At 32.2% G+C, this 16,637-nt stretch overlaps 1 protein-coding gene across 1 annotated transcript in view; it reads left to right on the top strand.

Moving 5' to 3' along the window:
* Positions 1-16,637, top strand: part of LOC123566712 (A disintegrin and metalloproteinase with thrombospondin motifs 7-like) — a 158,737-nt gene that overhangs the window by 105,538 nt on the left and 36,562 nt on the right. Inside the window, exons 3-7 of the mRNA XM_053549086.1 lie at positions 7,223-7,415; positions 10,473-10,672; positions 10,889-10,972; positions 12,393-12,517; positions 13,915-14,064. Coding sequence (XP_053405061.1) covers positions 7,223-7,415; positions 10,473-10,672; positions 10,889-10,972; positions 12,393-12,517; positions 13,915-14,064 — 752 coding nt within the window. The remainder of the gene's footprint in view (positions 1-7,222; positions 7,416-10,472; positions 10,673-10,888; positions 10,973-12,392; positions 12,518-13,914; positions 14,065-16,637) is intronic.

Below are 16,637 nucleotides of genomic sequence, written 5' to 3'. Positions count from 1 at the left end.
TTGAATCTGCCTCGAGTTTGCATCTTGTCAAAGCATTGCTAGTTATTAAATATGGTAACTTGAGAAGGTGCGGTCTTTTACAAAGAAAGGCTCGAACGCAAAACCTCCGGATTGAGCGGCCGGTTCTAGCTTTTAGTAATAGTCAGGTATGGATGTGCATTAAGTCAAAAGGTTCAATATATCGAGCACGGGAATCGTTTTTTGTTTTGTATATATTATAAGATACATGATTACTTAAGATGTAGTTTAATGAAACTTTGTATGTATAAACTGCGTAATAAATGCAGTATCTTGAAATAGCTTATTACTGACTTGTTAACATTTTCCGTAAATTATTTATTGAACTGATGCATATTGCCACACATGCAGTATACAAAACGAGTATGTTTCACCTCATCTATAGACAGGTAATGTTATTGAGGAACTTTCTAAAAGCAAATTGTTGATAATATATTTTGCTTTTTCTGACACAGCTTCATAGATTTAAAATATGTTAAGATTAATTTTCTTTTCAAACTTTATAATTGTACGGGAGACGTTTACAATAAAATACAGAAGTTGTTTAAATGTTGCAAGGGTTTAGATATTATTATATCAACCTTTATAAGCGTTTTCAGTTAAAAAGTTATTGCGTGTCGTAATATTTGAATTATGAAATCCATTGAAACTTTTCCAACAGTTAGCGCTACTTAAATGAGACAATTATCAAATGCATTTACATTAATTTATAACTATTTTATTTCTGTATGTAACAATACCAAACGAATAGAAATTAATGTTTTAATTTCAGTTTCAAAGCATCTTTTAGCATATCTAAACACATCCAAAGAAGTTTAAACGTTAATGATACAATGGAGTATTTACACTTATTACATTTTTATCTTTAAATGTTCAAACGAACGGCTGTAATAATTAAACTTTACCTTGATAGAATGTTCATGCTCAAACAGTGTCTGTAAGAAGTATAATATGAATTGAAATCATGACAGAAAGTAATTACTAGCATCGCGTAATATTTAAGTTAGGAGCGCAAGTCATTAGTGCTTATATCTTTCTTATTAGCCTAAAGCATTGAGAAAACATAAAAAAAAAACGATTTACTTTTGCAGTGGGATTCATGAAATCAGTTTTATATTCATATCAAATGACAAGTCAAATGAGTACATTTGTAGTAATAACGAACACGGCAGCTAACTTATCCTCAATAACTAATGCATTCTCATTATTTAAACAAAGCTTCGCAGGTCATGTGTATATTCTAACGTGTTCAAAATAATAGCAGATGGTACAAGCTTACCATGAATTATAGACAAACGAACTAACCAAATTATCGTCAGCTGTGCTCCCCAAGACACATATATGCCCAAGTGAGACGAAGTTTAACCCTAACGAGTTCCAAATTATTATCACATATTCTAGAAGCTTTTTGCGAGTTACAGAGAAACGAACTAACTAAATCGTCAGCTGTTTACAATACCACATGAATGAAGGAAAATACGCTTTCATTTTATTCTCCATATCAGATTAATGATCTATCTGCAATATTGTTGAGACAGAAACTATCTCTCAAGGCATATGAAAGGAATCAAATCTCTGACTAAACCGGTCTCTGTAATAGCAGTTAGTGTTTCTTTAAGGAATGTCTGAACAGTCAGTATTATATAAATGTTTAATCGATGGAGATAGAGACACGATGGTTGGTATGACGATACAATGATTATACTCACAAAATATGACGGTCAAAATCAAATGGTATGACTGGCATAGAAAATGACAAGCTAGAGATATTACTGTAGTCACGCGAGGCCAAGATTACTTTCCGTGAATAAACAGAAGAATTAGCATCTTTCGAACTGTAAAATAACATGATAATGATGAACTGTGGTCGTTTAACAATTGCATAATTAGTTACGTTTCTGTCTGTTCTGTCTAAGTTTTGTCTTGCAAAACAAAATAAAGGAATTTTTTTACCTTATCAATGAGCAGACAAGCGTTCAGTTATTCATTCATCTATCAACACTTGAGAAAGTTGATTTCGAACAATGGGTTTGATTTCTCTCTACTGAAAGATAAACTGATAGCCTGGAACGGTCAAATGAGGTGTTATAATATCCATGAGCTACCAAGGGTATATTGCTGTATGGGGAACGGCACTATAATACGCTGAACCGCTGACACACTGTCAGGACGATTGCCTTTACAGTAGGTGATAAAACAACTGTTTTTTTTTTTTAAATATAATTACAGATTATGTTTATTGGTTTTGTTTCGTGTTTAGACTTGATATCAGTTTACTCATTGCCTATTCCACATGCATTATACATCGTTTGAAAGATTCGTCGTTGTTCCCAAGGGCTGTCGTGCGATAATTTAACGTATCAAAGATCACCTGTATTCTAAGCAAAACGCATGTAACATTTAATATCAGAGTAATTACACGACCTGTTTGCAGTTCTGACAACTAATTAGCTGGTAGATTTGGACATTCGTGGTTTTAATATTTTTCCAAAATTTGTAGCAGATTATTACGAAATAGGTAAATGTCCTGTTAAGGGATACTCGATTGTTGTGTGAGATGTATACTCTATATGACATTTTCCTGACTGTGTATTCAAAAAGACATTCATATAATCTGGTATTTCTTATCATGTACTTACTTATTCTATTGGAATAATATATAATTTCAAACAGAACATTTGACAGACACTAAAGGGTGCATATTTGAATATCATTCCAAACGTATATGAAATTTAGTTGAAGACCAGTTCAAAAAATAGAAGTAAAAGAAATTTTAATATAAATAAAGATTAATGTAAAAGAAATTTCGCAAAGATTTATCATTTTTAAAATTTACTGAGAAATAAAAGACAATTAATTAGAAAGGTCCTTGATGTACAAGATGAATGCATGGCACCCTATGTTCATGGATTGTTGTTGAAAATATCAATTTTCACTACATTGCATAGGGAAAGGTCACTTGCAGACTTAACAGCACAAAGGTTTGCAAAGTATTTTTATTTTACAGTTTGATAAATTCAAGATTTTATTCAAGAATATAGCAGAAATTGTTTTGTAATGAGATAATAAAGCAACGCATGCTTAGTTTCAAAGTTGAAATTTCTGAATTTAGTATATGAGAAAAGAATTGTATTTTCCTCGAAGTGAGAACACCTAAAAGTAACCTAATTATTGCATCAGCAATATGTGAACGTATTACATTTTATAGAAAAAAGATATACAGGTTTTTCTGTGTGTGTTTCAGCTTCCAATTAAATATGATATTTGTAATAAAGACAGATGCAAAATATACTTCAATTTATATAAAGTTTTGACATAGAAGTTATAATAAGCAAGTAAACCTACAGCTATAACAGAGTCAAAGCGTGCTTTGAATAAAATTAGTTTTTTGTGAAAGCTAAGGAATTTACATTGACATAAACTGTACTCATTGTCTACATAAAAATGCGTGTGTGAGCCTCATACATCACAAAACCTTATGATCAGAAATAAGGCTCCGCTGAATCTGTCATCTTCACAAATTTATATCATTACAAGGAGGTTGGTGTACTCATTACATTAATTGTTAATTTAAGCATAGATGGTTTGTTTAAAGGCACTGACCTCCAGATCGTACTACAAGAAAAGAGGACTGTTTAAGATATCGAAAAGATATTGCTATATTTCTTAAGATGGCTTTAAAACTTAGTTACTGACAGATTATTCGTTATGGAAACACTTAACAATTGTTTGTTTTTTTTTTACTTTTTTTTTCTATTCAAAATGCATCTGTTTTGGAACACAAAGTAAATGTTCTAAAGTTACAAGATTTTATTGATCTTTACAACAACAGCGATAAACGTCCTTAAATTGTTAAGGAGCATAAACTCCGTTAAGTTCAAAACACAACTTAAACCGGTGTTTTGTGGCGTTGCGTGGTGTTGCAAGTTCCATCACTTAAACACACGGAACTGGCTGTTTTGTTATTTTGCTTGGTTGCTTTCTTTATTTCAAAGGTCTTCCTAAAGAATAGTTTAACCCTTCTGTTTGGATTAGATAGAGTCTGACCGAATTCAAAAATGACATTTGCTATACATATGGCTGACAGAGTATTTAAAAAATAAACTGTCATGCCAAATGTATTGTCTTTGCTATATTTGACCAATATTGTCACTGCTAATTAAATTTTACTTTCATAAAAAAACTGATGCGCCTCTTTTTTTTCAGCATATTGCCAAATGAGTTTACGTGTTACGAACTTATATAACTACGTTTGAAAATGGTTATGTAATAAAACAGGAAACAGGACATACAAAAACAAGTGTTTAATTATCAAGTTTTTAAATAATTCAAAAGATTGATTAACTATCTATAAAAAATATTTGAATCTCGATCAAAGAAAATAAAAGTGCAGTGTCATTTAAGTAATTGCATGCACTTAAATCCCTAAAAGCAAGGAACTTAAAACATTAATTGAAATAAATCATTTACTGATTCTTAGTACAGACTTGTATTGAGCAGCTGTGATATTTAAGTTTATGATTATTGATATCTGCTCAATTAATATCTGTAGGTAGGATATCATGAAAGTAATTACTAATAAAACGTAATATCAGATTAAACAGTTGGAATCATAAATACTCATATCTTACCGATTAGCCCATATCATTAAGATGCATGAGAAAACTTATATTTTTCGTAATTTCAGTGTGAATTGCTTTTTATTTCTACTTTTTTTTCTAGAAAATCCAATATTTAGCATTTTCAAAACTTGTGAATGACTTAATTAAAAAAAAACAACTGCAGAGCTTCTCATGACACAGGTACACCAGGGTAGGATTAACCTTGACGAGTTCCAAATTACAGCAGAATGTTTATGAGATACTTGCAGATCTTCATGAATTATAAATAAACGAAATAACTTTATTGCCAGATGTTTATAATATCACAGGTATTATGAAGGATATTGTTTCATTATATTCTCTTCATTGGTTTAGAATTTTAACTGTAGTATTGTTGAGTCAGAATCTCTTAAAGAATATGAAATTAAGACAAGTCCGTGAACGAATCAAAGCGTTTAAAATAGCAGCTTGCGTTTCACTTGGTGGAAAAGTCTGAAAAGTTCGTATTACTGGTATATTAAGGAATTATTTTATGCTCGGTATAAAATGATTGTCAATCTAAAACGAGTGTAATTTCCTGGAAAAACGGTCGAATTGGTATTTCTGTTCAATATGTTTAGATTTCCACTGAAAATTAAACAAACTACACTGTCTTACTTATTACAGGATCTTAAAATGAGATTAAATATGATTCAGAATTAATATTTTTAATATTATTTCGTTTGAACTCTATCACTCCTTGAACTATTTTGTCCGATGCTTTTTTCCATAACAATAAAATAAAGCCCTATGTTTTAAAAAGAATATTAATTGGAACATTTTAATGCTGAATATTAATCAGCTTAAAATTTGGAAAAATATTACTCGTAAAAGTATATTTGTTGTTTACAGTTAGAAAAAAGGATGGCTTTACCTCTCATGACTCTTGTATTTCTATGGATTCACCAAATTGAATGTTACTTTATCGTAAGCTAATGGTGTGTTGACCTTTTGTTACTTCTACAAAAATGGCGCACGTTGAATAGTTAGATTGAGAATCATTATTTCAAATCACAACACACAGTTTAAAGCATGCGATGATCTGAAGACAACCTTGCCCAACAGAAGCCTTCAAGAGGGCAACCATATGAAAGATGTCTTGAATCTTAAGCAATCTATTATCATAGTACCTGTTTATAACGTACGTAGAATACACTGACTCCTTTATGCTTGTTTTTTTTTTACAATGATTTTAAACTGGATGACAATATGATAACAGAAATCAAATCCTCTTATCCCTAGATATCTTGCAAAGATATCAAATTGCATCTCAACCGCAGCGAAAGATTTATTGACATACACCAAAAATATCACAATTTTTTGTAACAATATATGGAGAAGAGTCGTAAACTAGAAACAAAAAAAAACTGAAATAAACATAAATCTGTAGAAATTGGCAGGTCTAAAAATAGTATGCAATAAACGTCATCAAAAGGTGTCGCAACCTGAATGTGTCATGACAGCATAAAATCCGTTTTCTTTTTATCAATCTGCGTTTTTCGCCTTCTGTTTGCCTAACAGCTGTAACAACTATCAAAATATTAAAGCAAAATTATTATCAAAGTTTTTCGTAATGTTATTATCACGTCTTAATTCGAAATATGCTTGTCCAGGACAAACTCACAGTCACACTTTATCATTCGAAAACTACGATGCCTGTCATCGTGTGAAGGAGCTTCCCTAAAACAGCATAAAGTGTTTGTTATACGAAAACTACACATTAGTACCTGACAAGAAAACAATAGAAAGAAAAAGATATATTTACTTCGCTTGAATGGTCAGCAAGGATCAGGTATTAACCGTTAGTCGACATCCGTTAGAAGACCTTTAACACTTACTGCAGCGAATTAACTGCCATTGCAAACAGCTTGGAACAGATCAGACGCGATAAATCGGTCTGATAGGTCCAAGTTTTCTTCGCCTGAAATGTTCTTCCAATTTTGGAGCAAATGAATAACTTGACAATTTAGCGAGACACATTTTCAGCAGACGACAATTTATCTAGCATGCTAAAGGTTAAAATTATGATAATAATCTAACTTAAAGTACAATGAGCAGAAATACGAAATAATTCCTTTGCATGTTATTGCCAAAGATAAGATCGCTTTCTTAATGCAAAATTGCATTATTTTTATGAGAAACGTCACTAGGACTGCAGGGCCGCAAATCATTAATGTCGTCGTAGAGGAAGTGTGCACTTAGAAATGCAGTTTTCAGATTTTTATCTTTCCTAAATGAATTGCATTCCAGTACAAGTGCGATTTAATTAAAACAGAGAATTTTCTGCATGCACATATTATCTTCTAATAAAACTGGGTGGATGATATATACATATTGCCAATAAAAATCTGATAAAACAAAAATTAATGTAAGAGATGCTTTGGGCACTAATTAGTTAGTGATCAAAAGAAAATTAAATGATGTGCCCTCATAAATGATATCATTTAGTTTATGATCAACTTTTTACTGATTATGGACTGCACACGTGTAGTTAATGGCGTTAGAAAGCTAGCTTTCCTTTGCGTTGTGTCTTTCTACAGTTGCGGCTTTTATTGTCATTTCAGCAAGGTTTTATACATACCAAAAACGGCGAATACTTCATAGAGCCACTTGAAAGTAGTCCCTTGACACCCGAAGGTCAGCATCGTCACGTAATTTACAAAAGGTCAGCGTTACCGGCACATCTTGATCCAGTTCGTGTTCAACTAGAGAGGCACCGACGTGAGAATGCAGAAGATGATTCTTGTGGAGTCAACGGTAAATTACCAGTCATTCTAGAAATATTAATAAACATAACCAGATTACTTTAACTAATTCATATATGGTTAATTTATATATGTAAAAGATACATTTCATTTACTGTATATCTCGCTTTAATTCAAGTCAATTAAACCAACTTACATGGAACGAGTGTAACTAATTATATGTCTATATCCTTTACTTGGAAAACCTTGAAGCATATAGTATCCTGTTAAGTAACTAGCTTATTTTGTTTGTAAATGACGTAGAAAACAACAGAATGGACCTGATCCTATTAGATTTTAATAAAGCTTTTCATAAATTTGCCATAGAGAAGGAGTCCAGCAGTGCTCTATGCCTGGGAGCCTTGCTGTTTCTTATATATATAAGTGGCCTCAAACAAAATATTCTGTATCTTTTTGCAGATGTAACAATATATGTGCAAAGAACTCGCGTCAAATAATCAAATAACTTCCAAAATGACCTCCTCAGAACATAAGTTAAGTTGGACTTGGACATGACAGTCAATTCCTTTAAGTGTCATGTTTTGGAACCATTCTATTCTCTTACCAATAAACTAATAGAATTTCAGTCCAAGGGACAAACCTCAAATGGTTTATGATTCCGAAATCTGGCCTGCATATCCGCAAACCAAAATAGACCCAATCGAAGAGTTTCAAAGACGCGCATTTTCGGCTTTGTCTAACTTTGGCCGCACATTTAGTGTCACAGAAATACAACATGGACTAAAGCAGCGCAAGTCATATTTTCGTCTCATAGACCTACGACTGTTTCTTCAACCACAATTGTAGGTTATGCTGTAGCTAGGAAATCCCGCCTTCATAATCCATTGTTCTAAAGGTTTATCTCTGCAATCACTGATTATGATGAATGCTCATTTACACCAGTGGAAATATCTTCCATCTGATATTTCCTTCCTTCCATTCAACCCATGAGCAGATCAGTGTAACAGTTGTTGTATGCATGATTGAACATGCCTTAACGTTACCTGGCTTTACAACATTTTTATTTCATTTTTTTTTCGCCCAAAATTCTTGTTTTGATTTGTTCTATCCACATTTTTGGTTTTAAGCGCACAAAGCTGTCTGATCCCTGAAAAGGGTTGCACAATACAGGCAAATAGATAGAGGTCGAACATAATATATAAAGTTATATCTCTTAAGCAAACCAAACACCAAGAACAGACAAAATTAAATTTGTTTGTTTGTTTGTTTGTTTGCTTGCTTTGGGTTTAAATCCGTTTTTCAAAAGTATTTCCGTTTTGTAACGGTGGGAAGTTAACCTAACCAGTTTTCCTGGATTCTGTACCAGTACAACCCTGTTCTCCGCAAGTAACTGCGAACTTCCCCACATGAATCAGAGGTGGAGGACGAATGACTTCATACACAGTGTCTTCTAATTATCGTCATGGAGAACATACGCCCCGCCTGTGGATCGAACTCGCGACCCCTCGAAACACAAGTCATATTATTCTGTTTGGCTGAGGCCAATATCCGAAACAGATACTTTCTCGTAAATACTGAACAATATGACGTATAGATGCTATCTCACACTTGAGATGATTTCTGCAATTTTTTGTTAGGGGTAAAACATAATTGATTCAATTACCACGATAATGATGAATTTCACATATTGTAAAGCAATGCAAAATGTTTATGATATTTATCAGCATTTATCAGGCAATTTGTCATATTCATTCATAATAACTCATTAACAATATAACCTCTTTAACAAAAAAGGGTTTAAAAGTCATTAGCTTTTAATTTGGGAAAATGATATTTAGAATAAGATTAAGGTTGACTATTTTAATTTAAATGACAAATGTTGCATACAAACTTGAAGATTGAATACATTTTAATGATAGTAGAGCGCTATCTCAAAATGATTTGAATAATAACTCTAAAGGCCCCTTAATACTACAAGTACTTTCGTGACATTCCCCACATTTTGAAAGTAATATGATTTTATAAAAAAAATATACTAGAATTTCAACAACAATAAGTATTGCAAAGACATCTCTCATTCATTTTACGAACTCTTGACCATTTTCAAAACAAAAATACAGACGAATGTTTAATTTTTGTACAAGTTACGATTAAATTACATTTACAAAGGATTGTAGACACTGAATTTTTATTCAAATGTAAACAAATGTCATTTGTTTCGAAAACATGACAGGGTAAAGAAGCTTTTTTGTCTATCTTCTGACTTTCCTGCCTTTCAAAGAAATTGGCTCGTTCGTTTATTCTGACATTAATGGGTGATTTTATGACAATTTAAAGATAAAATAAATAAATATATATCATATACCATCAGCAGATTTCATAGTATTTTATAGCCAACGCATCTTTCTAATTTCTGAAAAATTTCAAGTATGTTCTTTTCTTGTTTTGAAAGATACTGCAAAATATGTCGACGAGGATAAGTACAAACCTTTAAGTTAGAAAACATGGGCCATACGTTTTTACCATTTTGTAGAAGATATTATATTCGTTTTAATGCGTTTTATAAGTTATTAAAAAAAAGAAATGTGGGCTATTTTTATGCCGAAGAAGTTACAAGCCATTAGATGAGGTCCTATCAAATTCTTTCGCGCATCAGTGTATAATGGCTTGACCAATTTTATGCGGTGCCTAAATGTGTTCTTTAATGGTTTGTTTTTTGTTCTCATTGTTTGGTTGTATATATATTTGTTGCTTTTTTACATGTATGTAGTATACAGATATACTGTTGTAGGGTTTGATTTAAGGTGATACTATTGTAGGGTTCGGTTTAAGGTTGATGTCTTCTTAGAACGTGTCTATGGTATTTTTTTCATATTTTCTGTATCATTCTGTCCGGATATTTTAGTTCGATGTGATAATGTAAAACGCCTCACTAAAATATATTTAACAACAAAATTAACATTATTTACTTTAGTTATACAGAACATTTTATTTTCAATAGCTTTGACTGAGGACTATCAAGTGCTTACATACATGAAATAAACAACACGAGTTTTAAACATAATGTTGTTCTTGATATCGTTTAGTACAATTTTCCTTTCCTACGTAGAGTTTTCCAACGCTTTTGCACAAAGAGAGAGATGGCAAAAACACCATAGGAGAAAGAAGAAGGCGGCGGAACATCACCGGAGCAAGAGGTCATTTTCAACAGAAAGATATGTCGAGACACTGGTTGTCGTGGACCCAAGCATGATCAAATACCATAAGAACGAGCACTTAGAAACATATGTGCTTACAGTAATGAATATGGTAAAAAATAATTGCTTAAAAAGTTATTCCATAAATTGAATTGCGCATCTTTCTGACATTTAAGTTGTTTGTTGATTGAGTGGATAATATATATTTGATCTACAGAGAATATTCGAAAATGCAACCTTCGTGAATATAGCCAGTTCTACAGTGTACAGATATGATTCTTACGTAAAACATTAACTTTGAACATTGCTTTTTGTTAAATGTTGGCAGGTTGCGGCGATGTTTCATGATGCGACAGTTGGAAATTCCATCAACATTGTCCTTGTTAGAATTCTTCTCGTAGAAGAAGAGCAGGTAAATACAAGGGGGTGATAATTTTTATTATAGTGAGAATAGAACTTTTTGCGAGGGAGAACACTATTGTTACCACTATTGTTACCTTGAATAAGAATACAAAAGTGGTCAGATGACGTAATTGAATAATTGAATCTTCGGATTTGTAAGGGGGCAATATTAATTAGAAAATCTGATTTGCTTACTGCTTACAATTGCAAGTTCTCTTAAAATGATAGGATTAACAGTTTTAAGTGCAGTTTGAAATATTTCGCAAAGGTTTAGCTATGTATTTCAATTTAGTGAAGTAGTTAGAGAATTAGTAACTTCACCAGTCATGACTGGGCGTGTATTATGTCTTTGATGCTAAACGTAAAACCAACAGATTAACTATGCCAAATGCCATATAAAATGCTTTTAATTGTATGAAGGGCTGCTTGGTGGAAAAAAGCTAGACTTTGTGGGTTTGATAAATAGTTAATCTGACCTAAACGTGGTACTAGAGTACGATCAAGTAGGAAATGATTTCACACATAAATCTTATATGCGGAGTTTTCTAAATACATTAAACATACATTGTTTCGTTTAAAATCAGAGTGAAAAAGCAATGTTGAATATTTTCGTAAACGTAAAACTCTGTTAAGTACAAATATTCTTATTACGTATCGTCCTGATGAAATGTATGTCGTTTATTTTTATTAGAGTGACATATATAACTGATAAGAACAGATCTTAGGTAGTTTGGCAGTGGTTGAAAGGCGCCCTTGCAGTAAATGCCGATATTTGTATTGTACTGATGAAAGCAAATGCTATAAGCTCTCACCTGAAGTAACATGCAGCTATCTGAATTGTTCCACCCACCCATAATAAAACTCGTGTATTATTTTCTTTAGACTGAGCATAAACACTTTACGTAAGATATGAAAATATATGCTGAGTAACAGAAGATTAAACATGTTTTCAATTAAAGTATGCTTCGGTAGACCCAACTTTATTCACATTCATGTAATGTCTAAGTATTTTGACTGTTGTGTATTGTGTTATTTTCCAACACAATGTAATTTTTAAATAGAAAATGATATGCAGAATTCAACTTTGGTTAATGTTAACTATCTAGACATTTATATAGATTAAACATGCTTTAAAATTAGAAGGTAAAAAAAAAACATTTTCTGCACAATAACTGTTGGGTTTTTTATTTAAGCATCTTTCTCCAAGCAACAGTAAATATAATGACGTTCATAGTACTCAAGTCTATGCAAAATAGGCAAATGTAACTAGTATGAATTTGCATAGTTCATGGATTTTTTTTTATTTAACGTCGCACCGACACATGATAGGTCATATGGATTAAACGCAACAATGTCGTATATTCTTCTTCATTGAATATTTAATATTTAATATTTTGGTATTGCGTTCAACTCTATATTCACTAAAACAGGAAGAACTCGTAATTACCCATCATGCCGACAAAACCTTAAAGAGTTTCTGCAAGTTCCAGAAAATGATAAACTTTAAAGACGACGATCATCCTAACCATCATGATGTTGCAATACTTCTTACAAGGTTAGTGGCAGTATCAAGAGCATTTTCACTTCCTCCACTTTTGGCATAGATTTTGAAGAAGGGGTATACTGATCAAAAGAAGCACCCAGCCAGTTGTTTTTGACTGATTTAGTGGCCTCCACGGTGATAAAATCACAACTGCAAGTTATTAAGTTTTGTAATGAATATTTGTTGGTGTTATTGTCAATATTCTTTCCTCTAGCACTAGAATTTTCATGAAATTGGCCGGCTAGGTAAAGGTAAATGATGCAAAATTTTATTTCATAGTCTGTTACAAAAGGAGATTCTAATACTCGAGTGATTGGTTATGATCTATATATATCTACACAGTTTGAATTTCTTTTTATTGTAATTAATTGGATATTTGTCGTGAATGAAAATGTTACGCGTTAATAATGGAATAATCAAGACTTTCACGTGGTTTATTGCTTGATTTACCACGGTTTAGAGTTCAGATGCGCAGAATTGAACCGGAGGTGGTTAGCCCGAAAGATTTGATATCCAAGCTTCTAAACGATAAACAGTGGTAAATCAAACGATAAACCTCAAGAATGTCTTGTTACTTTACTTAAATATAATACATATAGTTCCTAATTACAGTGGTATACGTAAGAATATGCGGTCATTTGAGTCATACTGTGTAGAATATTTCTCAAGGTCCTAGCTCTGTTATGTGAATATATTTGATTTTCGTAAAAAACAGAAAAATCGAAGTGTTTAATTCTATGTAAATCACATGGAGAACCCCATAGTATTTTCGTTTCGAACTACAATACTAGCATAACAGTGAAATAAAAAATGGAAATATTTTTAACGACCGCGACTAACATACGTCTGGATGGATGACGTCATTCAATCGCGAGTGGTTATTGCGATAACCCGAGACAGATTTTGCGCTACATGTATGTAGGTTATTTACTGGTCTTGTTAGAATTTTCATTATAACATATTGAAATATTGTTATAAATCATGTTAGACTTAATTTATCCGAGTGGTAACGAAACGAATGTCATGTGGCAATTTGACGTCATGACTGATGTTATAATATTCTCTCAAGGTCCGCTCATGAGTCGTTGTTTATATTTTGAAATAATACTTTTGCGAAATCCAGAAGAAGAATCGCCATATAAGTATGTTTTGTTCCCGTTTGCGAACTTACAAAACTCTAGACTAATAGTGAAAATATTGAGACCAAATTGGAAATATTTGTGTGTATATAGATCCACAACTATACATACGCTTCTGTTGGATTATTTTCAAATGGGGTTGTGTACTTAGAACGTGGCAAGTCCTCGTGATTTTTTGTACTGCTTTTTGTTTATTCGTATAGAAACAACTAACGTTTGTATTTCCATTGATGAAAATCATTATACTTTTTTTCAACTATATTTTCCCAGAAAGAATATTTGCTCCCGTCTGAATGAACCATGTGGAACTCTAGGACTGGCCCAGGTGTCGGGAATGTGCCAACCGCATAGAAGCTGTAGTATCAGTGAGGACACGGGCATTGCCCTGGCATACACTGTCACGCATGAGCTGGGTCACAAGTAAGTTCTTTAAAGTTGAATATTATGTTATAATATACAGAAAGTACATGTGCAATGTTGTTTTTTTTTCCCCTCAGGATAATAAAATAGTTGAGTTTAATCATATTTTATTGCATATCTTCATTACATACATAATATTTATATAAACATATCTAATACGAACGTATGAAAATAGCAAATGAGTTTTACCAACATTATAAGCAGTCCTTCCTACTGCGTCTAATTATTCACGGTAAATTAAACTAATGGCGGTTTTATAATTTAAAGAAATGAAGAAAAGCACCGAAAAAAAGAATGTTTCAATGACACAAACGAAAAGAAAAAAAAATAATTGAAAGAAAACAGAAAAACCATGGTTGTAATGTTACAGTGCCGCCGACATATATTATGGTAGCTTATTCGTTAATAAAATATAGCTCAAACGCACAGCGTATGCTTCACTTTACTTTGAAGCATTTTAGCATCTTTTAAATCTTTGTTGAAATTTTAGGCTGAGCCAATTTCTAAATGTGTTTCTAAATTAATTATTTCTCTGATCTATACCTGAATCATTCCCATTACCAAAAAAAAAAAAAAAATGACGTCATCATTTTGTAGCGTTGGTGTGTCTTATATCAATTTAACTATTGGAGTATATGATAATAACAGTGGTTATTCTTTGCTTAGTAAATACCCTGTTGTGAAGTATTGTATCGGGACTCCAAGATATAGTACAATTTTGTAAAAGCACACGTACATCTGGGCAGGTATATTTATATAATGAGCAATATTGTTACGTTACATGAACAAACAGTTTTTAAATGTGTTCGTTTTTTTTTTCTTTTGGAACAAAGATAAAAAAAATTCCGACTATAAGTTATAAACGTATGTCTGTCATCATATATTGACAAACTTTTATCATATTAATTTAAATAATTGTTATGAAATCGCCGAAATAGCTAGATCTCATGTCAATACGACCTCGCCATTATAAAAGCAGGTAATTATTAACCAGCGGCGTATCGTTAAACGTACATATCAGTCATTCTACATCTGTTTCATAAGTATGCTCAGAGCTGTTTTATGCTATAAATACTTCAACAGAAATAATATTTTATATCTAGTTGTAAAAAGCACAAATGTCTCTGAAATATATATCAGAGCGACCCCTCCAGGAAACATTCCAAACACAGAATTTAAATATAATACATTAGAGAAATTGCATAAATATCGCTAAAGGCAAACAATACCAACCTGTCCGGAAAAAAGGAATACAGAGTACAGAAATGCATCCACCGGGAAGTCACATGCAAACACATATTTAATATAAGTTCTTGTGATCAATTTATGTGTAGTATTGCAAAAGGTGTATCTTTAAACTTAAGGTTTTTTATATTTCATTTCCCGTCCAGATATTTGAGATAGTGTACATGTTAATTAAATGCTACAGAAAGCAGAGAGGATTCTTTGTTGAAATAACAGTCCTCGGTATATATGCACATATTGAATGGCTTGCCGATCAATAGTCAAAACTATCGGACCAAGAACAAATAGTTCTTACTCTTCATCTGTGAGCCGATCATTTTTGAAAAGAAGTTAAATGATATAATATATATTAACGAATAAACAGCTGTAACAAGAACAAACAGCTGTAACAAGTGTTTATCACGTTTTAGTCATTTTGGAAACATAGGCACATTACTGCATGTTTGGACATATTGTGAACATTTGTGTCTGTGTCACCAAATACCAATTAAAATATGATTTTTACTTTGAGAATACTAAAGACTATTTTGTATTCATGCACGTAAAGTAGTTTACAACTGTTGTATTTGTCGAAGAAGAGGCTATTAGAAAATTGCAGGATATTGCAAGTACCCACACGTAGCAGACGTAGTTCTGAGAGATTACGTTTTCTTTTCATGTAAGCCAGCATTCTTCGGATATAAAGTAAATAAATATTATTCCGTAAAAACCGGAAAATGCCGAAATCGTGTACGGGAAATACATAATTTGCCGAAAGTCGTCACGTGTCAGACACGTTAACTCGCTTCTTTTGACAAGGCTATATTCGTATTTTGTTACAAGGGTAGCCTTCCTCTGCTTTCTACCTCCTGTGGTCTTGTTAAACTACTTCAGAAATGGCCATTTAAAAATATTTAGTGATTTGTTAGCAATATGCTGCACAGGAAATGTCAGCGATATAACTTACTGCAACAGAGACATTTCAACCCTAGCTGCAGCAGATGTTGTAACCAATGGCGGTGTTAGTAACTCTAAATTTACATGAGTTTTAAAAAACAGATAATTATATTTCTGCTTTCAGCAACTTTATGTCATAAATACACAGAACCATGTTAATTGTATGCTAAACTGAGGTAGCATAAGCCTCTGGATTATATAAATCAAAGAAAAAACCTCCGGGAAAAATCCATATACATCATCTAAATATAACCACACCCAGTACATGTAATAACATATGGCATTTAATTATATCTTATACATTTCTGTTTGCAATAAATTCTTATGGTGCAATATATTCTTAATACGTGTCTAATATTTTCGAAACGCATGATTCAGGCATTAGTGTATAT

This window comes from Mercenaria mercenaria, chromosome 8, assembly GCF_021730395.1.
Source record: "Mercenaria mercenaria strain notata chromosome 8, MADL_Memer_1, whole genome shotgun sequence".
NCBI classification, from domain to species: domain Eukaryota; kingdom Metazoa; phylum Mollusca; class Bivalvia; order Venerida; family Veneridae; genus Mercenaria; species Mercenaria mercenaria.
This window is presented reverse-complemented; position numbering and strand designations above follow the sequence as displayed.